The sequence below is a fragment of the Artibeus jamaicensis genome, unplaced genomic scaffold (genome assembly GCF_021234435.1).
Source record: "Artibeus jamaicensis isolate MK-2021 breed Jamaican fruit bat unplaced genomic scaffold, CSHL_Jam_final contig_384, whole genome shotgun sequence".
Classification (NCBI taxonomy): domain Eukaryota; kingdom Metazoa; phylum Chordata; class Mammalia; order Chiroptera; family Phyllostomidae; genus Artibeus; species Artibeus jamaicensis.
In genome coordinates this window covers 13,569,674-13,597,190 of record NW_026521810.1, presented here as the reverse complement: position 1 = coordinate 13,597,190, position 27,517 = coordinate 13,569,674, and the positions used below count along the sequence as shown (strand labels likewise).

General features: G+C 38.3%; 1 protein-coding gene across 3 annotated transcripts in view; it reads left to right on the top strand.

The window, feature by feature from the left end:
* Positions 1 to 27,517, top strand: part of KDM3A (lysine demethylase 3A) — a 50,081-nt gene that overhangs the window by 10,382 nt on the left and 12,182 nt on the right. For all 3 annotated transcript variants that reach the window (XM_037159695.2, XM_037159696.2, XM_037159697.2), the window contains exons 5-18: positions 2,816 to 2,918; positions 3,616 to 3,740; positions 4,205 to 4,277; positions 4,382 to 4,470; positions 10,010 to 10,173; positions 11,586 to 12,103; positions 15,026 to 15,230; positions 19,184 to 19,398; positions 22,456 to 22,608; positions 22,747 to 22,842; positions 23,204 to 23,331; positions 25,027 to 25,222; positions 26,517 to 26,689; positions 27,069 to 27,305. In XM_037159695.2, the coding sequence (XP_037015590.2) occupies positions 2,816 to 2,918; positions 3,616 to 3,740; positions 4,205 to 4,277; positions 4,382 to 4,470; positions 10,010 to 10,173; positions 11,586 to 12,103; positions 15,026 to 15,230; positions 19,184 to 19,398; positions 22,456 to 22,608; positions 22,747 to 22,842; positions 23,204 to 23,331; positions 25,027 to 25,222; positions 26,517 to 26,689; positions 27,069 to 27,305 (2,475 nt within the window). The remainder of the gene's footprint in view (positions 1 to 2,815; positions 2,919 to 3,615; positions 3,741 to 4,204; positions 4,278 to 4,381; positions 4,471 to 10,009; positions 10,174 to 11,585; positions 12,104 to 15,025; positions 15,231 to 19,183; positions 19,399 to 22,455; positions 22,609 to 22,746; positions 22,843 to 23,203; positions 23,332 to 25,026; positions 25,223 to 26,516; positions 26,690 to 27,068; positions 27,306 to 27,517) is intronic.

Here is a 27,517-nt window from a genome sequence, read left to right as displayed (position 1 = left end):
TTGAAATTGTAGCAGCATGAGGGGAAAAAAAAAACGCACACATTGCCTGTTCTGGTAATTAATGTTGAGCTCTTATGAAGACCCTAGGTTAAGTCTAATATCACTTTGCAATTTCCCAGAATGGCCTCTAAAAGACTAGCTATCCTTTCTTTTAAAAAAAATATATTTTATTGATTATGCCATTACAGTTGTCCCATTTCCCCCCTTCATTCCCCTCCACCTTGCATACCCCCTTCCCACTCACATTCCCCCACTTTAGTTCATGTCCATGTGTCATAAATTCTTTAGCTTCTACGTTTCCCACACTATTCTTGCCTTCCCCCTGTCTATTTTCTCCCCACCGTCTATGCTACTTATTCTGTGTACCTTCTCCCCCCCTTCCACTCCCCTGTTGCTAACCTTCCACGTGATCTCCATTTCTGTGTCTCCACTCCTGTTTTAGGTGTCTGCTTAGTTTGCTTTTGTTTTAGGTGTGGTTGTTAATAACTGTGAGTTTGCTGTCCTTTCACTGTTCATCTTTTTTACCTTCTTTTTCTTAGATAAGTCCCTTTAGCATTTCATATAAGGACTTGGTGATGATGAACTCCTTGAACTTGACCTTATCTGAGAAGCACTTTATCTGCCCTTCCATTCTAAATGAAAGCTTTGCTGGATAGAGCAATCTTGGTTGAAGGTCCTTGCCTTTCATGACTTGGAATACTTCTTTCCAGCCCCTTCTTGCCTGTAAGGTCTCTTTGAGAAATCAGCTGACACTCTGATGGGAACTCCTTTGTAGGTCCCCTTATCTCTTGCTGCTTCTAGGATTCTCTCCTTCATTTTAATCTTGGATAATTATGATGTGCCTTGGTGTGTTCCTCCTTGGATCCAACTTCTTTGGGACTCTCTGAGCTTCCTGGACTTCCTGGAAGTCTATTTCCTTTGCCACATTGGGGGAGTTCTCCTTTATTATTTGTTGGAATAAGTTTTCCATTTGTTACTCTTCCTCTTCCCCTTCTGGTACCCCTATAATTCAGATGTTGGAACATTTAAAGATGTCCTGGAGGTTCCTAAGCCTCTCCTCATTTTTTTGAATTCTTGTTTCTTCCTTCTCTTCTGTTTGTTTCTTTCTTCCTTCTCGTCCACTCCATTGATTTGAGTCCCAGTTTTCTTCTCATCACTATTAGTTCCCTGTGCAATTTGCTTCATTTCACTTAGTGTAGCCTTCATTTTATCATCTAATTTGTGACCAGAATCAACCAGTTCTATGAGCATCTTGATCCACCAGTGTTTTAAACTGTGCATCTGATAGTTTAGCTGTCTCTTGGTCGCTTAAAAGTATGGGCTTTGATTTGTTCTTCTGTTTGAGCCATAATTCTTTGGTCAGGTCGCACCTGTTACGTATAAGTGGTAGAGCCTTATATGTTCACCAGGGTGGGGCAACCCCCCCCCCTCCTGTCACTGGATTGTGACACTGTATGTGTGGGCAGGGTCAGAGAGGGAAACAGTGGTGCTTGTGCCACTCTTGCTGGATTTCATTCCCCTCTGCTGCTTCCCACAAGCAAATTGGGTCCTTCTAATGCTAGTTCCCAGGTGGGTGGGCTTGTGTGCATTCTAGGACCCTGTGGGTCTCCCCAATAAACTCTCCTGTGAGGCTAGGAGTCTCTCCCAGCACCTTTTCAATCAGTGCTTTTAGGCTTTATTTTCTGGTCCTGGAGCCCTGGGTTGCATGGTCTGTCTTGCTGCCCGTTTTTGCCTAGTTTATCTGCACACAAATGTGTGACCAAATTCAGCCTCACACCACCTGCGCTCCCGGGTCTGGCAGCCACCACCTTTTCCTGCCTCGAACCTTCTCTGCCTGGCTGCCGATTCTGCCCCTCTTACCCGTCTGGTTGAATGGTTGTTGGACTTCTATACAGGTCAATTTTCTGTCTGTTCTGGTTGTGTTTTTGTTTCTAAATCTTCATTGTTCTTAATTTTGGTTGTACAAGGAGGCATAGTGTTTCCGCCTACGCCTCCATCTTGGCTGGAAGTCTAGTTATCCTTTTTAATGGGAGAAATGGATAAATTATTTTGGCCACTAGTATGCATTTCACAGTGGCAGAAAAGCATGAAGGCCTTCTATTGGAAGGTCTGTGCTATACAGTTTGGGTTGGCAGGTTATTCCTATAGACAGCTTCTGTATACATTTATCGTAACTGAGTGTATGCACAAAGCGAGAAGACTATGGAATAGTGCCCAAAATGAAGTTGCTGTAAAAAGTGTGTATTTCAGAATTGGCTCGCTGAAGATTTAGGCTGTTCATTCAGATTTTTTGTGACCATCACCCTAGACCCCTTTACCATTTGTAAATGGTAGGACTTGGAATCCTAGTTAGGTTAAATGAATCTGTGTGCAATGACATGTTAAAAACAACAGTTTCAGTGAGTTGACAGTATGGGTCTCTGGTTTCTATGTCTTTTGCCTCTTAGATTTGGATCTTTGAATTCCATAATCTCTAGTGTTTGGAGTAAAGTGTTTTGGGCACAGATTCACCTGCCCTTTTATTTGCTTATTATGTTTCATGTAGCCAGTTTATGCCATATTTAAAATTGTGCTTTGAGCCACTCTTAGTATTTGAGCCACTCTTAATCTTGGAGTGACTTCACTTCAGTCTGTTTTATATCTCTGATTATTTGATGGTTTCCCTCTATGGTCTGTCAGTTCATTGGTGCCATCAAATAAATGGCTAATTGACACCACTTTAACCTTTCTGATTAGATTGATTAAAATATCCATTGGAATTTCAACAACTCTTTTTATTTGTTACCTTCAAATGTGATGATCTTCCATTTCTCAGGATGTAAACAATCTTCGACTTTCCCTTATGGATAATCATGATGTCAGTAAGGAATTTCAAGCTTTGATTGTGAAACATTTGGATGAAAGCCATCTTTTACAAGGTATGTGGATAGTTCATGAGTTGACTAACTTCTAACGAAACTGTGTTTTAGACTTTCTCCCTCATTCTGTCATTGAAATTTCTAATATTTTAGAAAGTACTGCTTTCTCCCATGCAACTAGATGGTTGAAGAACTTTATATATTGTATAATATGCAAAGCCTCTGAAATTTAGACAGTTCAGGGATTATGTGAAAACTGTAAAAGTAAAGTAGATGTTTTAAAAGTTCAGCTATATTGGACATGGAATTTGATATATTTGGAATTTCAGTCTTACAAAATTGATAAAACATTAATTTTATAAACCTGAGCTTCCCATTTATTATTACTAGTTTCTTGGTCAGTTTCGCAAAGTTTCTTTATCATAGTTAGCAGTTCTATTTAGAGTTTCTAAATTTGAGTCGTCTAAAACTCTTGAGGACAGTGAGTTAGGTCTCAGTGACTTTTCTGATAACTATTTGATCTGATACTAATGCTAGAATATGTATATAGCCACTGTAGGATAATCAATAGAAGAATGGAGTTTTAAAATAGTTTAAATTTCCTTATAGCATGGCAGAAATGTCTTCTCTTGTATATAGAATTCTCTCTTAATGTTTGTTATCTACTACATTTTTAAAAGACTTAGGAAAAGATTATATTGATGATGGTGCTGTTGAGAGGTAATCCAAAATGCTCTAAGGATTTTTTTCTTTTCAGGTGACAGAAACTTAGTTGGTTCTGAAGTAAAGATTTATAGCTTGGACCCATCAACTCAGTGGTTTTCTGCAACTGTTGTAAATGGAAACCCAACATCAAAAACTCTTCAAGTCAACTGTGAGGAGGTGAAGATGATGACAGTTGCATGTAATATGACAGGGGAAGATCATTATAAAAAGGAATTACGATGTCTTCTAGGTGCTAAACACGAATATTATGTTAAAATAACTAGATTGGAAAGGGAAATATCACAGTTGTTTTAAAAGAAATTATTTGTACCCTGGCTGGTGCAGTCCAGCGGATTGAGCAGCAGCCTGTGAACCAAAGGGTCACTGGTTGATTCCCAATCAGGGCACATGCCAGGATTGTGGGCCAGGTCCCCAGCAGGAGGTGTGCGAGAGGCAACCATACACTGGTGTTTCTCTCCCTCTCCTGCTTCCCTTCTATATAAAAATAAAATAAGTCTTTAAAATAAAAAAAGAAAGAAATTATTTGTAAGAAGCCCCTATTATTATGTTAATAGAGCTAATTTCTTGTATGTTTCAGAGCATATAAATTTTTCCAGTATTTTTATTTTTTTATTTTTAAGATTCCAGCACTCAAAATTGTTGATCCATCACTGATTCATGTTGAAGTTGTACATGATAACTTTGGGACATGTGGTAAGATATACTGCTTGATTAAAGTCTTTCTTTTCTTTCTTGTCTTTACCTCCTCTCATTTAAGGGAACAAGGAAGCCAACTTAACTAATTTTAAATATTTTAGGTAATTCTACAAGAACTGGAGCCATAAAACGCAAGTCTTCTGAGAATAATGGAAGCCTGGTTTCCAAACAAGCAAAATCTTGCTCTGAGGTAACCTAGATTTATTTTGTCACTTGCCGGAAGCTTTCCTTAACTGTAACAGTGCATGTCCAGTTTGTTTTAGTGATTATTAAACTGTCTTCTCTGGTCCTCTCTGCTGTCTTACCTGCTATTCTCTAGTTCCAGATCTTGGCCATAATTTCTACACTCAAGCAGATGGAGATAATATAAGTTTATGGTTCACTTTTTTATGTAAAAATGCATTTTGATGTTTTTGGAAATTCTCCATAGATTTGACAATTTCAAGATATGGAGGTGTCCTTGAAAGTAAATTGAGTTGTGTGTATCAAATTGAAGAATGCCTGTAATGAGAAGAGAGCAAGAATCTTAGAGTAGATTTGGTGTTGAAATAGGACTGCCACCTCTTCAATAACAGGGTTCGATTGGTCATTTTTGATTGGGTAGACAAATAACTCGTGTTTTGAGGGAAATAGTTGGTTTGTCATTACTAATCCCTGCCCAGAAAAGTATAGGCTTCTATAAATGCCACTGTGAGTTCAAATATTGGATTTAATTCCGTTCTGAAATAGGACATAAATAGGAATATAACATACTCCTCTGTTATACAAGTACTTAAGAATCTGGGTATCTGGCATTCCTGAGTCATAAACCTTTATACAGGCAACAGGAACTTTTATAATCAATGTATCTAATACCATTATCTTCTTTCCAAGTATGTAGACCTGATTAGTTTGTTCAGAAAAGAATGAAGAGGTAATTATGGAAATTAGCATTGCTACCTTTCATTTTTGCATTCACGTTTATAAGGGTGAAGTAAGGTACAGGAGTCCTCCCCCTGTTTGTTGGGGGATACATTCCAAGACCCTCAGTGGATTCCTGTAACCATGGATTGTATCAAACTATATATATATATATACACACTGTGTTTTTTCCTATACAGACATAATAAAATTCATGGCTTCTCTTTAGTATACGTAAATTGCTAGCATCACTGCTCCTGTGCTTTGGGGCCATTATTAAGTAAAATAGGGTTACTTGAACACAAATGATGCAATATAATGACAGTAAATCTGATAACCTACCCCACTCCTAAGGAACTAGCATTTGGGTAGCATGTGCAGCGTGGATACACTGGACAAAGAAATGTCTCATGTCCTGGGAGGTATGGAGCGAGATTTTATTATACTTCTCAGAACAGTGTGCAGTTTCAAATTTATTATGTCTGGAATTTTTCATATTTGTGGGCTGTGGTTGACCATAGGTAACTGAAACCATGGAAAGTAAAACAGTGCATAAAGGGCGTGAAGCAAGTGATTATTGCATCTTAAGAGTTAAGCTCACAGATGATATTGTTAAGTAATCCACAGTGTTAGAAGCTGAAAGAGAAATAGTAGAGTAATAATTTGTCATGTTTTGACATTGGATAAATTTCTGGTGATCTTGGGTAGAGGTAATACAGGTCAGTTTGAAAAATTTGATTGGATATTATCCATCAGGGAGAATGCATCAGTATAAATGGTTTGCGAAATGAAAAGGAGAGCTACGTAATATTGTTGGGGGAGGGGGCCAAGCAACAGGAAATAGTATCCTGATGGATCATGGAGGAATCAACCTGGCAGAGAGGGAGGACTAGGGGCAATGGGGACCTGCTGTAGGGGAAGGTACACCCGTTCTTCAAAGTGTCAAGTTTATCAGTGGTAGGACCAGTAATTGAGCAAGTCACTTTAAAACCTTGAAGGAGGTACTTGTGAAATGTGGTAATGTATACCCAATAAGTGATCCTCTCTACCTGATTCACATTCTTATGGACAGGGAACCTCTCTCAACATATTGTTCAGTTCAGTATGTTTGTGTGCTACTGAACTAATTGTTGGGCACCATAGAAACTTTTTTTAAAAACCTATTTTGAGTCTTAACTTCTGCATCAAAAATGAAAAACCAAATTTGATGTTTTAAAAAATTTGTCTCAGCTCTTAAGCCCTGCACTATCTATTCTCTTTTCTACTGAACTTATTTGTCAAAATAAAGATGATCACATTTAAAAAAGTTATTGTTTAATTTTTTTTGTTAACCTAGAAAAGCATAGAAAGAAACCTCACTTGTAATCATACTTCTCAGTGACTCTATTTATATTTTGGGATACTTGTCTTTTTTTTTTTTTAACTGTATATTCATGGAGCCCTCCCCCCTTTTTTAAACTAAAAATTGTACTCTTTTAGCCTCCTTATTCCTTTATAGGATATTGTGAATATCAGTAAATACTCTTTTTTATCCTGAGTGAGTCTTGTAATCAGGCAAGTTTTGGAAACACTGGCTTGGCTTAGATTTTGAGACAGCTAGAGAGGTAGTGGAACAAGTGGGGAAAGAGAGTTTATTTAAATGTGTGAGTGAAAGATGAGTACAGTAACACACTTGGCACATATCTCACAGTGTTTGCACTTCCCAGATGTGTGGACTGGCAAAGTGTTTACTTTTGGGTGGTCTTGAATGCAGGAGTGTAGAAGTAGGTAGAGGAGACTCTTGATTGCTCTGATGAATATTTTTGGATAAGGTAAATGTGTTTGCCAGGAACATCTGGCTCCTTGAAGGTCTTCTCTGCCTAGCAGACTGTTCCTCAGAGTTAGGACATTGCTAGGTTAATTAGGAGAGTTTGCTAAGGAGTGTGAGCCAGCAGTGTTCTTTTTAGAATATCATCAAACACTCAATTATATTATCTCCGTCTGCTGGCAGGGAGGAACTATTGCCATGACTGGTATAGAAGACCTTCAGGGAAAACTCTTCAGGTAAGAAGAAACTTTGACCCTTGTCAAGTTAGAGGCCAGTGCAGCAGTGTGTATGTGAAGATGAGGTTTGGAATTGAAGCCCTATCCTGTTGAGCTAACCCTTAGGAAGGTTGTAAGGTGATATACTTCAGTTTTTAAGGAAAAGCATCCTAAGTTATGCTGGCTGTAACCCATGGTGACTGAGCTGAAAAAAATTTTGTGATCTTTTCTGCTTTGAGACAGCTAATCCTTGTGCCAGGCACTGTGGTAAAGCTCAGCCCTATAAAGTATGCTTCATTGCTCTCATTTTATGATGGAGGAAACTGAATCCAGGAAGTGTCAGAGCCTGGATTCAATCCGAGGTCTGATACCAAAACCAGTACTCTTTACCACTGTGTTGTTGCCACTTATCTCCAGATCTTTTTCTTAGTGTGGTGAGCAACCATCGTAACAAACAGCAGATTCCTCCTTCCTTCCTCTATCCTTCCATCCCTCTTTCCAGCAGATATTTATTGAATATTTTATATGTGCTAAACATTGGTGAGTGTTACTGCCTGGCTCTTGAGGTAACTCATAACAATTATTTATAGTTATTTTGAAATACTAAGTACTAACAGCATTTGTTCACGCACACATTCCACTGGTCTTACTTGTTGGGCATCTACTGTGTGGCTGGCTTTATGACGTATAACAGTGGATACAAGCAGTGTCTTTGCCCTTAGGAGTGTACATTATGTTGCAAGGAGACTAACATTTAAAAAGTAATTTAAATAAAGATACTTTCACAGTGTGATAATGCAATAAAAGACACAAACATGGTAATATGATAAAGGGGTGGCTAGTGAGGTACTGCTTTGGAAAGAGTTATCAGAGATTCTGAGGAGGTGACAGTTGATCAACGCAGGTATGAGGGTGAAGGGGTGGAACCAGCCAGATACATGAAAGCTATCCACACAGGTGGAATAGCAGGTAGAAAAACACAAACAAGAAAGAACTTAGAACATTTGAAAACCAGAAAATAAGGTGGTATAGCTGGAGCAGTGTAGACAAATGGAATGGAGTGAGTGGAGGGGGTTGGGGGGAGGCCAGACCACATAGAGTTTTATGGGCAATGGAGTGATATAATCTGATTGGTTCATATTTTATAAAGATTATTCTCTAGTAGAATTAACTTTGGGCAGAATGTTCAGGCAAAAATGGAAGTCAGGCCAGTTAGGAGACATGTAGTGTAGGGGAAAGATGGTAGTAGCAGTGGTACAGAAAGGGATAGATTCCACAGATAGTTTAGAAGTAAAGGCAGTATTTACTGATTCATTGATTGGATATGGAAAATGAGACAGAGGATTTTTTGACTTGATCAGTTCAGTGGATGGTATATAAAATAAAAATTGATGCCTAGATTGTAATCTAAATTTCTTAAGTATACAACAAGGTCTGTCCAGAAAGTATCCACCATGTGCTATGAAAAACAAGGGATATTTATTGAAGAAGATACAAGAAACATTGTATGTAAGACAATGACACATCAGTCCCCTTCAAAGTAGATACCTTGGGACCTCACATAGTTCTTCCAGTTGCCGTCAGCTGCTCCATTGTATTTTCCTGAATCTCGTTAATGGTCTGATATCTCTTCCCTTTCAAAAGTGATTTTAGTTTCTGGAAAAGTCAGAAATTGCAGGGTGCCAAATCTGGGCTGTAGTGGGGCTGAATCACCTGGATGATTTGAGATTTTGCCAAAACATTCTGGTAATGCCTTAGTGGGCGTGTTGTGATGCGGCTGCCATTCACCACAGACCTGCATCAGCTGCCCATAGCTGTGCCCTTCTGAATCACCTGAGTAGTTTCAAGCTTAATGCAAAATCTGATGCAGATCTGTTGCTCTACTCACTCAGTTATTATGAATGCTACAACCACACAGTACACTTGTTCACTCAACAGTGTTTCCTGCCCCTACCTAGTTCAATGAAGTCATCACTGTCTATGCATGTTCATTCCAGTCCCTTGGCTGCCAGGTTATGTTGATGTCATGCAATGGTTCTCATTATGTTAACAATGGCTGGGCTTTTTCTGGACAGACCTGGTACTATTCTCAGGAGAGTAATTTAAGAAAAGGATACTTTGTGGATAGTACAAACTGGGAAGAAGAGTGGGTCCATTCCATACAGTTTTGTAAAGATAAAACTATATGAAAAGGGAAGGGGATGGGTGTCCCAGCTTTGTCCCACAGCCCTGACTTGATATTTTTTGCAGCATGGGATGACCTTTGTGACTTGATGAGCCACATAAGAACAAGAACCGTGTCCTCAACCTTTACTGCATTGTAAAGGCTTATATTGGTATCCAGTAGGCACCACTGCCTACAAGAGTCCTATGTGGTCTGGTCTCCTGCCAGTCTACACAGTAAGTGCGTGATGGGCACTCAAGTAATGTTAAACTGAATGCATGTGAAGCTGCCACGATTTGAAGACTGTTAAAAGCTCACTTCTGTGCATTGCGTTATTAAAGTAATTGCCACTTGGCTGCTTTTTCTTGGCATAATGATTCAGAGGTCTGTGAAAAAAGACCTGCTGTACCTTTTTATAGGAAGAGTTGTTTTGTGAAAAGCCAGAGTGATTAATTAACAGCCTTCAGATATAAGTCCTTAATTTTGTGATTTATCACTTGTTCTCCTGTCCTTTTTATTTGGTGAAGGTATTATGCTTGTTTAGTACTAAACCAAACAAATAAACTTGAATCTTGCTAGCACTTCATATTTCCCCAAATAGGGACTTTATCCTTTTACTATCTGTTGATTTGGTATCTTTCAGGCTTCTCCCAGTATCTGTCCTGCGCAGTCTGTCCGCACAACAGTTTGTAAGGATATCCTACTCAGCTGTACTCCAGCAACTCCACCTGGTAAGGACCCAAGACAGCAGAGTACTCCCCAAGCTGCCAATTCTCCACCTAACCTTGGAGCAAGAATTCCTCAAGGGTGAGTTATTTGTTCTTTGGAAAAGACAATAAGGAGAAGAAAACTATTTTAGCCATAGTTCTTCATATATGAGCTTACATTGCTCAGGTGGTAAGACTTTTTCACATTCAGTGTTTCATAGACAGAGAAATTAGTATAGCTAAAATTTTGTGAAATGACCTGCCATTCACTATATTTCAGGTTGACCAGGGAGGTTTTTTTATTAGTTTCCAAATTGGTCAGGTGCCTTCAGAAGTGTAAAGTGAGTAGGCCTGCAGAAGAATGTAGAAAATGTTACAGAAATGGAAACATTACAGAAATGAAGAAAGAGGAGCTTTAACTTGATAGAGTGAGAACGCTCAATTGACGTACTACAGCAGTTGTAGAACAAATGCGTGCCTTCAGGGAAAAAGGATAAGATGGGTTGTATGTGGAAAACCGGGGTCATTGGGAGTGTGGAGAATAGGGAAACATGGTTATAATCAGCCCAGACCCTAGGTCTAGGTGAGAGATGTGGTGATAGGTTCAGAGAGAAGAGTTTTAAGGGAAGGATCTTTGAGGAATGGTGGTGGAGTGCAGGCAGTTGGTAAAGACTTAAGATATGGGCCAAAGAGACTGGCGTAGAAATAGCTTGGAAGACTACTGCAAAGAGGTGGGATAGTGTTTGAGCACATTAATTCGCTGAGAAGAAAGTGGGCTCCGTGGGATAGAACTCGGAGGATGACCACATGGTAGTTAGATGGAAGGGGGAGCAGTAAGAAGTTCAGTGGTACCCAGGCAAAGATATCTAATATGAGTGCTAATGTGAAATTCCTCTCAGTATGAAATCCTATTTTAGAGGCAGGGGGAAAAATATAACAGGTTAAAGAACTTTTTGTTTGCTGGGGAAAGAACTTTGGGATGAATTTCAGAGAAACAAAAAGTACAATAAGGGTCCCCTATTAAAATGGGGGGTGACTACCAATTTGTTCTGTGAACAAGCAAGCAGTCAGTCAGCTTTTCTATTTACTTTGGGTCCTGATCACTGATCAAATAACAGTGAAATTTTCCAGTGTTGGGGCTGTTAAATTCTGTTCATAGCAGGACAGAGGTTTGTGCCGCTGGTGGTTTTGGTTCCTTATGACACTGTTTGTTTTGAGAGGAAAGCTAAAAAGTTCTTTATGGTGTAAGAAGAACTAAATTGAAGGAGTTCACGATTCATGAGAATATGCACATGGAATTTAAGGTTTTAGTTTTCTGAATGTCTATAATATTTTTGCAGAGCCATTGACTGATTCTTTTTAACTCTAGCGCATAAGACCCTATCCTTAATTCTCTAATAAAAGTAGGGTTTTTCTCTCTTTTATTCTGGTTGCCTTACGGAACCAAACAATTGTTTTTGTTAGGGAAGAGACAAAGAGGCCTAAAATACTAGTTTTCTCTTGTTTTTTTAGATGTCATAAACAGAGTTTACCAGAAGAACTTTCTTCCTCCCTAAATATGAAGACTCAAATACTGAGAACAAACCCAGAGATCTGCAAAGTAGGGTTGCTCTCTTCAGAGTCCTCTCAGATTGGAACTGGAGACTTAGAAACCCTGAGTGAACCAAAAGGTAGCTGTACCCAGCTGAAGACCAGTGCTGATCAGGAAAACGAATTGGGGTCTGTTCCACAACCGTCAGCTGGCCTTCCTAAGCCATGCTTACCTACAAAAGCTTCTTCTGTGGCAGAATTGGAAATTGCCAGTACTCCTGAACTGCAGAAGCACTTAGAAGTTGCACCTTCCACATCTGATTTTCTTTCAAATAAGCTGGAAGGGAAAGCTGCTATCAATGGTGATAACCCTAATAGTTGTGTGGAAAAAAAGGTAGAACCTTCGACCTTAAGTTGCCAATCACAGAATTTAAAGGAATCTTCAGTAAAAGTAGACAGTGAAAGCTATTGCACAAGAAACAACAATAAAATCCAGAATGGTGAGTGTTTCTACATATGTTTATTAGTAGAAACTAAGAGATGATAGTTTATCTTATAAGGAAAAAATATAGAAATGATTATAGAGAAAGTTCATACAGTTAGAAAAGTTCAAAGAAGGTAGAATTCCAAGATCTCAGAAGTGATTACTATTATTATTTTGCTGGACCTGGTTCTCTGTATATAGAAATACAGATAACCTGTGTTTTGTTTTGTTTTTTTTTTAAGGATCAGGATTTTAAAGGTCAGAATTCCTTTATATGCACTTACCTTATGACTTAAATGGAACAAAGTCTAAGGTAATCTGATAATTACTTTATCTTCAGACTAACACATCTGTCTGTAACATCCAGGTTTTATGCTCACATAGGTAGTACAGATCTGAAATTTTTTTTTAGAAGTTAGAGAATTGCATCACCATGTCTAGAACATGGATTTAAGTTAAAATCTTTAATCCAGAACATGGATTAAAGACAGGGTTGAAACACCCTGCAGAGTCTGTTTGCTTAAGAGCAGTGTCTTGCTGCACCTATAATTTAAAACTGAATATTCTTATTAGAGAGAAAATGGTACACTGTATTTCATTTACTTATATTAAGTTTGAGGAGGCATTTAATGATGGTAGTTATCAGAAGCTCTCTTACTAGAATTAGAACTAAATGGCTTCAGTATGTCAAAGGTTCAGAGGTGTTATAGTTTAAAAGTACCTTTGATAATTGTCAGCTGTGTGGGGAAATTTGTGTGGGTTTTGATAACTTGAAAAACCCTTGGCTATGTAAAAAATGAATATATCCACACTGTCACTTTTACTGAAGACCTCTGAAACTACAGGACAGGATGGATGAAGTGAACTGTGGGCCTTTTTGATATAGAATAGGAGAAATAGAAAAAACTTTTTGCCTAATGGTATTTCTAATCCAGCTTTATTCTTGAGATGGAAGTTGATATAGCTATTAATTTACATAAAATTAATTGCATAAGAGTATACTGTTCTCAGGAGTTGTGTAACTCCCAAAAGAAACTGAATATTCATAACCATATCCCTGTTCTATTTCTTTGTTCTTTTTGAGTCATCAGCCCTCACATTCAGCTAGGTTTTGAGGCAAAGTATTTTAATATTATGTGAAAAAACAGTAAAAATTCTACATTGGTAAGCACATTATAGGTACATAAGTGAATTGGAGTCCAGCTTTGTCTCACTTGGTATGCCGTGCAACTATGTCCCGCCTAAAGAGATTTTAAGAGAAAATCTTAGTTACATTCTGTGCATCCTCTGTACTGGGACTCTTGGCTGAGACCTGTGAGAGTGGTCAGAAACCTAGCAGGATCTCTGCGTAGTTTCCATTTGTATCGAGGTGGGTATGGAAAAATCCGCTGGTGGCTGGCTGTTCCTGGCTCTCCCACCCTTGCTCTGCCTGGGAGCTAAAGCGGGCTAGAGAGGAGCAACAGCCTTTTTCCCGTCAGATCGCTGTGTGGCTCCTCAGAAGCTGGCATTGCTTTTCTTCTGGGCTTTGCTTTAATTGAGAATCATTGATAGGATCAACTTTGCTCTCCTCAGTAGAGAGCTAGATTTAGATCAATTTGCTTATTTCTAGATATTTCCTCTTTTAAGCCAGAACAGAACAGATAAGATAACCTTTGGGTTTTTGCCTGTGGTCTCTGAAAACCTGGTTCAATTCAAAAGGTGATGCCTTTTCAGTATGAGTAATTAAAATTCCATCCTTGAGCTAGTGATCTCTCTACCTTCTCCTTCACTATAACTGAATAATAATGTTTAAGGGATCAAGGCCTGACAGCATCTTTTTAGGATTTTACAGTGTGCTCTTGTCCTGCTTTATAAGAGAGGTAAGATTAGATTACCTCTAGGGTAGTATTGAAGATATTTATTTAAAGCCTTCTTTGGTTTGAGATCTTTCAATTTCCTCCAAGACCACTACTCTCTCCCACGCATCTCTGGCTGGTTCCCCAGAAGTTGTTTTGAGGTTTCTTGTGTGTTTTCCATTTGTTTGCCTGAGAATCTACCTCCCTTTTCTCAGCTCCCTTGGTCCCCGAAGCTGAAGAGAAAAGGTCTTTTCTGTCAGTTTCATATGAAATATTTTTCAGTGCTCTTGGCTTATGAATGGATTCCTTTCTGTATTATTTAGGCTGATGCAGGGATCACTGTTTCCTGTTTCATCACTACTTTTTTTCTTTAGAAACGATGTTAACATTTTCTTTCCATTTCTCCTGTCCCTTACAAGTTAAAACTTCAAACATACATTTACTAAGAATCCTGATCCTGTCATTAGCCAGTGCTCATAAGCCTGAATGGAATATATATTTGAAGGAAATTGAAGACATGTCATAGGACAGGTGACATCTCATGGAAGCATTTAGAAGATAGCTCTTATTTTTATAGACCATGCAGGAGAGCTATTTGGTTTTCTTTTTTCTTTTTAATTTTATTAGAATGGTTAGCTTTTGCAGAGAACACACCTTAAACCAGTCTTTTTTTTTTAATGTGTCAGGATTGACCTCTGTATGGTGTTGTATTAGTTGAGGTGAACCCACCTCTGTGCACTGCTAATGTTGCAGTGACTTTGAATTAAGTATCTGGTATGGAAAAATCTTCCTGAAATATTTCTCTTATCTAGGTTTGTGACTAGAAGTATACACTTCTTGGAATTGTGAGTCCAGTTGTTGAGTTTGGGGTTTTAAGTTGCCAAATATGTTCACCAAATGAAAATTACTTTATAAAGAGAGTAAAACTTCTAATTGCTCTGAGAGCTGTCTTCTGTGAAGCCATTTTTAGGAATGACAATTGAACCAGTTATTTAGGAGTTCTCCCTTTGGGATAACTGGCCTTTTGAATAGAATTTAAGTAACACATTGATGTCATATTTTAAAAATTTGAGGTCCACTGCCTTAATCTTTTGTTTTGCTAGTCCCATCCCGGAAGTCAGTTTTGACAGACCCAGCCAAACTCAAGAAGCTGCAGCAGAGTGGTGAGGCCTTTGTACAAGATGACTCCTGTGTGAACATTATTGCACAGCTGCCCAAGTGCCGGGAGTGTCGCTTGGACAGTCTCCGCAAGGATAAAGAACAACAGAAAGATTCACCTGTGTTTTGTCGCTTCTTTCACTTTAGAAGGTGAGGCAGTTGGGAGAAAACTCAGATAATCTGGGTCCTAGAGCATACTTTTCCCCCTTCCTAGCAATAGCAAATCCAGAACTAAAAAGAGTAGTGATAATTATTTTTAATCCCTTGTTGGGCAATCTGGAGCTTTTATATTTATGTATATACATATATAAATATATATATCCTTTTATTTTTAATTGAATATTTTACTGTTATTCTATTACAGTTGTCCCAATTCCCCCCACACACCCTTGCTCTCCTATGCCCAGGGCAATCTAGACCTTACTGCATATAATTAATTTTTGTTAAAGCAAAGAAGCTTAAAAATATAAATTTCTATTTCTAAAAGTTAACAAACAGTAAAATCCTAAAGGTTCTGGAAAACCAGTACAAATAACTACTGTTAACTTTTCCATGTATTTTAGTACATATGTGGTCATAAAATATATACGAGTGTATTGTATATATTTGGTGTATATACAATGGTATATACACCAAATATATACTACTTGGTGTATTGTACAAGCATACCTCATTTTACTGTATTCCACAGATACTGCCCTTTTTTTTTTTTTTTTTTTTAAACGGAAATTGAAGGTTTGTGGCACCCTGAAGTCAAGCAAGTCTGCTGGCACCATTTTTCCAACAGGCTTATGATGGTTAGCATTTTTTAGAAATAAAGTTTAAGTAAGGCATGTACATTTTTTAAAAAATTTATCAATTTTAAGGGCAAGGAAGGGAGAGAGAGAAGCATCAGTTTTGTTGTTCCAACTGTTCATGCATTCACTGGTTGTTTTTAGTATGAGCTCTGACTAGGGGTCAAACCCATGACCTTGGCGTATCAGGATGATGCTCTAACCAACCGAGCTACCCAGCTGGATTCTATGTATTGTTTTTAAGGCAAAATGCTATTGTATGCTTAATAGACTACAGTATAATGTAAACATAACTTTAGATGCACTGGAAAACAAAAAATATATGTGACTTGCTTTATTGCAATATTTGTTTTATTGCGGTGGTCTGGAATGGAACCCACAGCATCCCCAGAGTGTGCTCATGTAGACTGTTTGAATCTCACTCACAATACTTTCCCATTCCATAGTAGGAACCACCACTTGATCATGTTAACTTTTTCTGTAAATACTTTTGAATAACTATGTAAGAATCCATAATAACATTGTTTGATAATTCACTTAACCAGTTCCCTGGTTGGTGTATTAGGATTATTTTATGTTTTCTGCCACTGAAAATAATGCAGAAATTAGCATCTCCGTTTTCATATCTCCAATTATTTACTTTGGAAGGATTACTGAAAGTGGCAATACCGGGCCAGAAGTTGTACATGTTTTAGGCTTTGATACTCTTGGTCTACCATATTGCCCTGCAGGAGGAAGGTTGCACCTGCATCCATGTCCACTGGTAGGGTTTGAACATCCCTGTTTCTGTGTACCTTTGCCAGCAAGAAGAGGCATATCTTTAAAGAAAATCCTTTCTAGTTTTACAGATAAAAACTTTTATTTATATATTGTATTTATTAAAAGCCAAATTAATTTTTTTATTTGTGATCCTGAGTGAAAAAAGGCAGCCATATCTTTTGTGGTTTTTGTTTTTTTGTTTTCAAGTTCATCTGTAATAGTGTGTTCTGTTACAGATGAACTTTAGATATGATTGACTTTCTCAGAAATCTAGATACTTTCAGGTTCAACTGGTTCTAATCATAAACCCCACCTAAGTGTTGACTTTACTTTCTTCCCATTTCCTTCTCCCTTTTCATTTTATCCAGACTAAAGGTTGTTGATGAACTGAATTAAGTGCATAGGCATTTTAGTAAAAGGCGAAAGATTTAATTAACCAGTGCGGGTAATTTTTAAATTGAGTTTTAGTTAATGAACTAGAATTTTTTAAGTAGTAGTTTGTCCTGTTCATTCCTGAGAAAATTTCAAAAATGCCATGATAAATTTTGTGTGTAGCCTGTAGAGCTATGGTAATGGTTGGAATGTTAACATACACATATATTAGTTTATATTCTGAATAACACCTGACCCAGACTAATTTCTCAGTAAAGGTTAGCTCTATTCTGTTTCCTGTCTAGGGTAAGGTTTTTTGTTTTGGGGGGTTTTTTTTGACACAGGTAAGTATGTTAAGGTGTATATGTATTTGTGGGTATTTGTATCTGTTTTGAAGAAAGCACAAAATGGTAATGCTTTGTTCAGATCTCTGTATTCCTATTATAGGCTTGATTTCATGTCATTAGCTCCTCTGATGTGAAAGGTATAACTGGACTCATTGCATGAGAGATTGTTTGGTTTTGGTTTAAATTATAGTGACACTTCATGGAGGGGATAATTTTTTTCCTTTGAATATTATTAAAGGAAAAATTACTATTTCGTAACTGCCTAGAAATTACTGGTTTTATGACTTAGCTGTTTTCCCATTTTTGGCCTCTGAAAGGGAAGGTGCCTTTGCTTAATGTTCTGTAGTAGAAGCCAGTCTAGTAGAAACTAGAACAAACTCACTCTTTTGTTTAAAAAGAATATAATAGCTCTGGCTGGTAAAGCTCAGTGAATTGAGCACATGCCTGCGAACCAGAGGATCGCGGTTCTATTCCCAGTCAGGGCACATGCCTGGGTTGCAGGCCAGTTCCCTGCAGGCTATTTCCCAGCAGGGGAAGCACTAGAGGCAACCATACATTGATATTTCTCTCCCTCTCTCCTTCCCCTCTAAAGATAAATAAATAAAATCTTTAAAAAAAAGAATATAATAATATTAAAAAACAGAGCCTCCCTCCCCCTCCCCCCTTGATATTTAGGGTGAAGAGGGAAGCTGTCATTAGCTTCCTTGTCAAGTTTGTTTCTCATTAAAGTCTCCTACACATAAAATAGGAAGGGATGGGGCAGGGTCTCAGTATAAAGCCCTGTTGGCCATCTCTGATGCCTTTGGAATGGTTTTCAAATTCATGTTTTAGGATAATAACTATCTCTAATTTAAGCAATTAAAAACTTGCATCTCTCTTTTGGAATGCTTAAAATAAGTTTGCATCTGTTATGCAGCTTTCAGTGTATTTCTAGTTCATTCTAAGTTTTTCTATATAAATGGTTTTCTAAAATGCAACCCTATGTGTGTCTCATAGACTTAAGAGCTTTAATAACTGCCAGTGACTAGTGAAGACATCAAGACCCCTGCATTTGTTTTGCTTTTGTATGAAGTAGCATCTCTCTGATATGCTTTCTCTTACTTACCCTTTTTTGCAAGGTCAAGCTCAGTTACTATTTCTGTCTTTACCTTAGTTCCAGGCACATCATAATACTTCCTCCTGGTTCCTATAAAATTTAATGAGTGTTACACCTGTCATCTCCTACTTCACTCTGTGTTTACTGTCTACTTCTGTGTGTCTCCAACTAGACATATAATGTTCAATTTTAAATAAATTAAAAATTAACACATAGCTTAGAGAAAATATTCAAGTGTTAAAAATATTGAAATAGAATACTGAGGAAGTATTCTGCTTTTTAGGTACTGAGGCCCATCTTAACACTGCCTGTTACTCCAGAAGCGTACACCATAATTTGCAGCTAGGATTCACATTGGTGCTAAATACCTTAGGGATCTACATGGCCATGGCTTCAATGACTGTCCAGGATTAGCCTTCCATTGTTGAGCATTATTCTTGAAGCAGTTTTTGTATTCAGATCTGATCAGGTTATTTACCACCTTTTCTTTATCATTTTACTTCTCTGTTGACTTGTGATTGATTGGTCTTGTCCCCAAGCCTGGCAGGTGTTTACCACCACAGTTTTGAAGATTTTTTTCTTATCTTTGTACTGGCATTGCCAAATAACAATTGGCTGTAATTAACCGTGGAGATTATAGAAAACTAGGAAGGAATTTGTTAAGTAGTAACTATAAGTTATAAATTAATTTTTCATGTATGTGAAATGCACTTTTCTTTTTTCTACTTGCTCTAGGTTACAATTCAACAAACATGGTGTGTTGCGAGTAGCAGGCTTCTTAACACCAAACAAGTATGACAGTGAAGCAATTGGCTTATGGTTGCCTTTAACCAAAAACATTGTGGGGACTGATTTGGACACAGCAAAGTATATCTTGGCCAACATTGGAGACCACTTCTGTCAAATGGTGATTTCTGAAAAGGAAGCTATGTCAACTATTGAGCCACACAGTAAGAGCATTTCTTAGGGGTTAGGATTTTTTAGTCCAACTTGATTTTTATTCCTGAGTGACACTTAAGTCTTGATTGCATGGGTTTCATTTTTACTCAAAGTTTAGATGACTTTGGTATAATGAGGATCCATTTTTCCTTTTGTGACAGATTCTACTTGTTGGTTTCATCAGAGCCAGTTGCTCTGTGGATTTTGTTGTGGGTCAATTACTAAAGGAGTAGAACTCCTTTTTGTTAAGAACGGTTAAGTTAAGGTAGTGGTGAAATTTGTACAACCTTACCAGCAGTGCGGCTTCACCAAAAGGGGTTTGGGGCCTCAGGCTCATTTATTTTAGGATAAAGATTCTTAATTAGGAATACATTTCAAAGAAAATTAGAGTGGACAGGCTGTACCCTAGACTTATTGAATCAGTCTGGTGGGCTGGGCCCCACGAATGAGAACGGGAACAAGCTCAGATAAAAATGATTCTGTTAGAGTCGAGGTTATAAGGAAATACTTGATGTCCCAGCTTGGACATCAGGTGTGCTCCACTCTCACACTGATTTGACAGCCCAGTGCATGACAGGAATCGATCAGTGTGGGTGACAGACACATTAGAGCCATAGCTCGTTCATGACATCTCAAGGTGTGATGTCTGGGAGTACAGTACACCTCACTCTGTACACATCCTCTGTAAAAGTGAGATAACTGACCACAAGCACCAAGGGGCATCTATCTTTTAAGTCTCACATTTTCTTCCATCATTTTTCCCCCCCAAATAGTTGAAAGTTTAAGGTAAAGCCTTTCCATCCCTCTGGTGGATATCTTTTCAAACTTTGCATAGGCAAATGATGTTTCCATACAAACATCTACACTTACCAGTGTTAAGAATTTTGACTATAGGTACCAGAAACTAACTGAAGCTAGCTTAAAAACAAAAACAATTTACTGGACAAGCATGGGTACCATTACATCTCAGAATCCAAGGGATGGGATTTGGGGCATTCCCAGGAGCCAGGAATTCAGATCAAGGTGGGGAAATGGGATCGTGAGCTCTGGGGGCAGCCAAAGTCATGCTGAAGAGAAGAGCAGCTTTAGAATCACTCCATTCTCTTGGGGTAGCAGAGATTCTAATAAAGTCAAGAATCTTATTTAAGTTGTTTCTCCTACAATCTTCTATTGAGAATTGATACTGGTTTTCTGATTTTGGTAGAGATACAAAGTTTCTTTATTATATGCATTTAAATAAAAGTAATAAATTTAGAGAAAGAAATTAAGTAACTGCTAGAAGGTGGTACGTAAATGATTGGAATACAGAAACACTTCTTTGGAATATATTCGCTTCATTCCTGAATCAGCAGGGCTTTTTTAAGCAACCAACGTTTTTTCTTTTCTGTAAGTGAGTCATCTGAAAGATACTTTTTTTTCCATACAGAAATAGGCATAATTGAGAAATTCTGTCCTTGAAAATTGAAATGATTAACTTTTCCTCTTTGCCTTTTGGATTACTCTGTTCCTTTTTACTTACTCTGACCAGCTGGTGAGTTGGAGAGAGGAATTCACTGAGTGATACTGAAAGATGCCACCACAAGGTGTTCCCAGGGACATTACCCTGTCTACTTCTGTGTGTCTCCACACAGAAGATACACGTGTATCTTCTCTGTGTACTCTGTGATACACGTGTCTGAACTCCAGTGTAGCCACTGCTGCTTTTTCCATTCATTTTATTCGGCAGTGCTTGATAACTGTGCACCAGTGGCGTGCAGAGCCTCCTCCTGACATTAGGATGCAGATCTGAACTTTTATACTTTTACTTTGTCTTTTAAATGACCAAAAAAATCATTAAATGGTGGCTTAGAGACCTAAGAATATTCTTTAATGAAACCATCTAATCCAAGTGAACAAGGTGAAGTTCATAAAATCTAATTTACAAAATGCTTGAAGCTCTGTGTATTGTGCAATGAGCTATTGTGTTTTAATGAAATGGCAGAAGTTCACTCAGCATTTGCATTCATTCAGTGCAAAATGAACTTGGTCATTTGCATTGCAGTCAGTCTCAAGAATGAATGAATTAACTACAAACTGGATTGGGAAAAGTGTTCTTCATTGAAAAAGAATGTAAGAGTATTGATCTGTCTTGTTCAGGGGAGAGAGAGACAGAAACGCTTGTTCTGGTGAGCATACAGTGGCTTTTCTGGGACCCAGGACTTCTCGAAGCTTTCTGATATTGATCTGGTCACCTGATCTGACATTTACATAGGTGGGCGAGGTGGAGGGTACATGTCCTGCCCAGTGTCAGGAGGCCCTTTCCCACAGTTACCAGGGCTTGGCCACTGGACTGGGAAATGCTATGTTGCATAATTTTGGATTATACCTTAATTTATTGGATGTTTGATTAGTATGAGTTCATCTTGGGTGCCCATACCACTTCTTGCACTAACAAAATTGAGTTTCTGGCTGTCCCAGAAAGGAACCAGTCGTGGACTGTGGTGGCCCTCCTGCCTCCCACTAAGAAAATGTGCTGCTTCCTCCCATTTCCCCAATTGCCCTGAAGTTTTTAATGGGCAATCTGAGTGGATTCAGGTCACCTGTGAATAACCTGAGACTACACCAAATGTTAGGTTTGTGTATCTTTCTATTTTCTTTTGGAGAAAGCATGGTCCATGATGCCTTCAGATTCTCAGACCACCTTTGGGAGTTGAGACCCCCGAAGGTGAAGAACCACTGCTGTGTGATACATGTGTCTGAACTCCAGTGTAGCCACTGCTGCTTTTTCCATTCATTTTATTCGGCAGTGCTTGATAACTGTGCACCAGTGGCATGCAGAGCTCCTGGAGGGTGGGGGATGTGGGGGTGGAGCAGAACCTGAGCATCTCCCAGAGGGAAAAACTGCAGCCAACTATTTATGGTGTGAAGAGGCCTGAAGGCGGGGTGGATTTGGGATGGACTCCGGATGTTGAACAGAGTTAATAAGAACTCTAGTCAGTGGGAGGAATAACATCAACTCCTTTCCCCCTAGGCATTTTATTTCAGAAGCCCTCTCCTCCTGAGACTAAGTGATTTATTAATTTTTATAGGACAGGTTGCTTGGAAGCGGGCTGTCAAAGGTGTTCGAGAAATGTGTGATGTGTGTGACACCACCATCTTCAACCTGCACTGGGTGTGTCCTCGGTGTGGGTTTGGAGTGTGTGTAGATTGCTACCGGATGAAGAGGAAAAACTGCCAACAGGGTGAGAACTGATTGGATTCTCCTCCTGGCCCCTTATACACTTAAATTAAGCCTTTTATTGATTTGTCGTAATGGATTCCTGAGGTATTTGGGGCCAGAGTCCATGAAGAGCATTTACTACAAATCAGTTAATTTGCAGGTGCTGCCTACAAGACTTTCTCTTGGATAAGATGTGTAAAGAGTCAGATACATGAACCAGAGAACCTAATGCCTACACAGATCATTCCTGGAAAAGGTATTTCACACAGTGCAATAATTGTTTCCTCCTTGTTTTGCTTAGCTCAAAGGGGCTGGTAATTTAATTTTACTTGGTGTACTATAATTATGTGCTTACTTGATTTAAGTGTGTACCGTAGTCCAGAAGTGTGTTAATGGCTGCAAAACTTTTTGATTGAGGTCTTGTAAATAGTTTTATGGAAGGAAAGAAAATGATGCATTTGGGGGAAGACAAACTTAGCAGGCTGAAAAGGAGGCAGTGTTAGCACTATGCTGCTAAAAAATAATACTGTTGGAAACATCAACTTCTGCTTTGTAATGTTGAGGTTTCAAAATACCTAATATCCTTGTTCATATGTTTGCCTGTGCCCTTTTTTTAGCCCTCTATGATGTTGGAGACATTGTTCATTCTGTAAGAGCAAAATGGGGAATAAAGGCAAATTGTCCTTGTTCAAACAGGCAATTCAAACTCTTTTCCAAGCCAGCTTCAAAGGAAGACATAAAACAGGTATTACTGTTTATGCTAGATTCACCATCCTCGTGATGTCTGTCTGCTTTTAAATAACGTAAGGATTTCTGTAGTATGTTTGAAAGGAACATGGGGATAGCTGTCAGTGGGAAGAATTCATATTTCATCTGATACTTCATAGACCCATTCTTCTTATGTCACTTTTGTGGACCTCATCTGTAGCATCTTTCAGTAGTAGATTTAAAATTTGTGTTTCTTAAAAAAGCAAAAACCTCCTCTGTTATAGTCTAATTAGTTACTGTCAAGTTTTTATGGGTTTTTAAAAACTTACATTTTACAGAGTAAAAATGATTCAGATAAGCTCTAAATTTTAAAAAATTACTTAGTGTATTTTCCTGTAATATATGTGAAGAGTTGAAGGAAATAATATTGCAATGAATCTTTGTGCCCTACCACTCAACATAAAAAAGTATACATTTCCTTGTGCTCATGCTCTTCCCGGAGGCATCCCCTTCATCTGTCTCCACCAGCACATCTACCCTCACTGTCTTCTTCGTTTTCTCTTACCCCGATAATCGGTATTCCACATCGTGTTTATTAATCAGAAAATGTATTACTTTTACATAAAAGGCAGCGTGAGTAGAAGGGTTGTGATTCTGGAGTCACAGCTGAATTTTAATTGTTTCCTGCCACTTTCTAGTTGCATAACTTTGTTTCAAATTAACTGATCTCTGTGTGCTTCAGCTTCTTCATCATTAATTGAGAAATAATAAACAAAACATAATTGGGCACCACAGAATTCCATCACATGTAAAGGGAGGGCAAGTACACCAAACAGGAATTTGATTATCATTTTCATTTTTTTTCAATCCTCACCTGAGGACATGCTTTTTTATTTTGGAGAGAAGTGAAGGGAGAGAGGAAGAGACACACATTAATATGAGCAGGAAATATTGATCGGTTGCCTCTTGTATGTGCCCTGACTGGGAGTGGAACTCGAGACCTTTCCGTTTATAGGACAGTGCTCCAAACAACTGAGCCACACGGAGCAGGGCCTTTTTCTTTGTAATGCATGTACAACCTCACCAGTTGAGTTGTCAAGATAGATTTTTAAGTAACAGAAAGATACATTGTGTGCTTTTTCCAGGGTGTGTGGGGTTTTTTGTTTTGTTTTGTTTTGTTTTCTGTTTGACTTCTTTTAAGAGGTGTTCATTACATTTTAAAGCCTGGTTCACTATGTAAATCTGGGCATTTTCTTTTCTGTGCATCTTGTTTCCTTCTGAAATCACAGCTGTACTTTCCTGTCCTGCCTCATTTATTCATTCATCTGGCAGCTCTGTTTCCAGTGCCTATTTGGGGATACTGGGATAAGTTCACAGGAGAGATGGGCACAAACTGGTTATTTTAAAGCAACACAGTAGATGAAGGCCCGGGATATGTACGAGTATGAGATGGGTGATAAAGGGGTGGAGGGGGGAATATTTTACTGTGTTTAAATTCTTAACATATCGTCTGTTTTTACTAATAATACATAAAAGCTAAAATATTAAAATCTCTCCTATCTTATAGTTCTATTGTATAGTTGCAAGATTACTATACCTGTGGTGATGGTCCAGGTCTGTTATTTGCTTTTGTTTTAGATATTTGTCTCTTACTAGTGAGCTGTTAGGAGAGAAGGTAAGAAAAGGAAAATTAAATTTTTCACCTTGTGTAAAATTCTCCTTTTATACTCAGACTTCCTTAGCTGGAGAAAAACCGACTCTTGGAACCATGCTCCAACAGAACCCGTTGGTGCTGGAGCCCATGGCCCTGGGCGGGGGCACTGCCTCTAAGCCAGCCAGCAGCATAAAGCCAGCCTGTCCAGCCAGCACATCTCCTTTAAACTGGCTGGCAGACCTAACCAGTGGGAATGTCAACAAGGAAAACAAGGGTGAGTGTTTCCTGCTTTCCTGTAGGTTCCTGGAAACTTGAGTCCATTTGGGACGAGACTTGGCAACCACAATTGCTATGAGAACAGAGTGGTTGGAGTTCATGTAGAATGGAAAGTGGTTATAGTCACCCTGAGACCTGACATAAATGCAAGTGTTTTCAAAATAGAGCACTATTTTGAACTTTTGTTGTTCAAAAGTGAGGAGAACTTTTGTTGATGATGGAACACTGGGTAGTGTTGAGACTTGAGACTTTTTTGCCTTCTTATTCTTACTTTACGCACAGTTCCTCTTTTGTCTGAATTGCAGTGTTTGGGCTTCAACTTTTTGTTTTAAATCTGTTTTCTCATCTATGTGTGATGATAGTATTAAGAACATGGCTTTTGAAATCAAGTAGTTAGATTAGAATTTACGTGTTTCTGCTTTCTGGTTATGTTAAAAGAAAGAAACATTGCATGTCAAGGTCTTTCATGCAAAGATCCTAAACATAATATTGGTGGATTGAATTCAACACTATAACTAAAGGAATTATGCAGCACGAACAGGTGTCACAGAAGTGCCGATATAGGAGAAAAATCATGTGATGAGACACAGGAAAGTAGTGAAATGTAATACCTATTCGTGATTTTAAAAAAATCTTGAATTAGTAACAGAGTAGAATATGCTTAATGTAACAGCTTAATGCAACATGCTTAATGCTTAGCTTCTACAATAAAACAGATAGGAAGCATCATAAATAGTGATTGAATTTTTTAAATTGGTTGAATAGTTTTTTTTGTTGTTTTAGTTTCCCCCTATGTTTATGAAAGAGATGAGCATACCTGCTAACACTATTTTATTAAACATTGTACTGGAAGTACTGGTTATTGCATTAAGGCAAATATAAGAAGATATTAGAATTGGAAAGAAAGCGATAAAGCCATCAAAATTTGTAGACAATCTAATTATATGTGTGAAAAATCTAAAAGAATATATTTTTAATAAACCTTTATCAGGGTTGCTAGTCACAAAAATCGGTTGTATATTGCACACCAGGAACAAACAAATAGAAAACAGAAGTTTAAAAAATACCATTTACCGTGGTAATGCCTTGGATATTAGACATTTGTTACTTTCATACCAGTTGGAAATTCTTGTCTAAATCAATAATGTCATTAAGTATTTGTCCTGAGTAAGTTTTTTTGTTCCAATAAATGAAAACAGGTTCCAAAGTAAGTCTGTTAATAGAAAACTAGTAAGGGATTTTTGCCTTTCAGAATGCTTTTCCATCTGGATGTTTTTTGGTTTTATTTTTAGAAAAACAACCAATGATGCCAATTTTAAAGAATGAAATCAAATGCCTTCCACCTCTCCCCCCTTTAAGCAAATCCAGCACAGTCCTGCATACTTTCAACAGCACTATTTTGACACCTGTAAGCAACAACAGTTCTGGCTTCCTCCGAAATCTTTTGAATTCCTCTACAGGAAAGGTATTCATTTGTTTGTTTTTTGTACTCTGCCTAGTAAAGATAAGTAGATGAGACTAGAAAAATTGAAAAAAAGTAGAAATGAATCATATGAATCCTAGGCTTTCTCTTGTGGGTACAGAAGGGGCCATGTCATTGGCAGGTGGGCTTTGCAGGGTCATAGTATGAGGCTGGGCAGTTTTCTCCTGTCATACTTTTTCCTGTACCCACTTCTCTGAGTTGTGCTGTCAGATTGGGGAAGGAGACTCAGCTTTTTGTCTCGGGGTCCTGGCTTGGACTCTTTTCTGAGTATGTAATGTATACTTGCCCCACCATTAGAGGAATGGGTTTTTGGTGATAGGGAACAACATATTGAAACTTGTATGTTTTTCCTCAAATTCAGACAGAAAATGGACTCAAGAATACACCAAAAATTCTTGATGACATCTTTGCCTCTTTGGTGCAAAATAAGACTTCCTCTGATTTATCTAAAAGGCCTCAAGGACTGACGATCAAGCCCAGCATTCTGGGCTTTGACACCCCTCACTACTGGTTATGTGACAATCGTTTGCTGTGCCTGCAAGATCCCAACAACAAGAGCAACTGGAACGTGTTTAGGGAGTGCTGGAAACAAGGGCAGGTAGGCGGGTCCTCCCCTCCCTCAGTCCACATCAGAGCCCCCTTCTCCAGTTCCTTTGTCACACTTGACATCCCTTCCTCACATCTCCCTCCAAATATAAGTTGTATATTCTTTATCTCCTATTACTGTATTTTATAATTTAGGGTGAATATAATTAAGGCAGAGTGTGACTGTGAGGTTTTGATTGCTTCCAACTAGTAATTGGGTTTTGA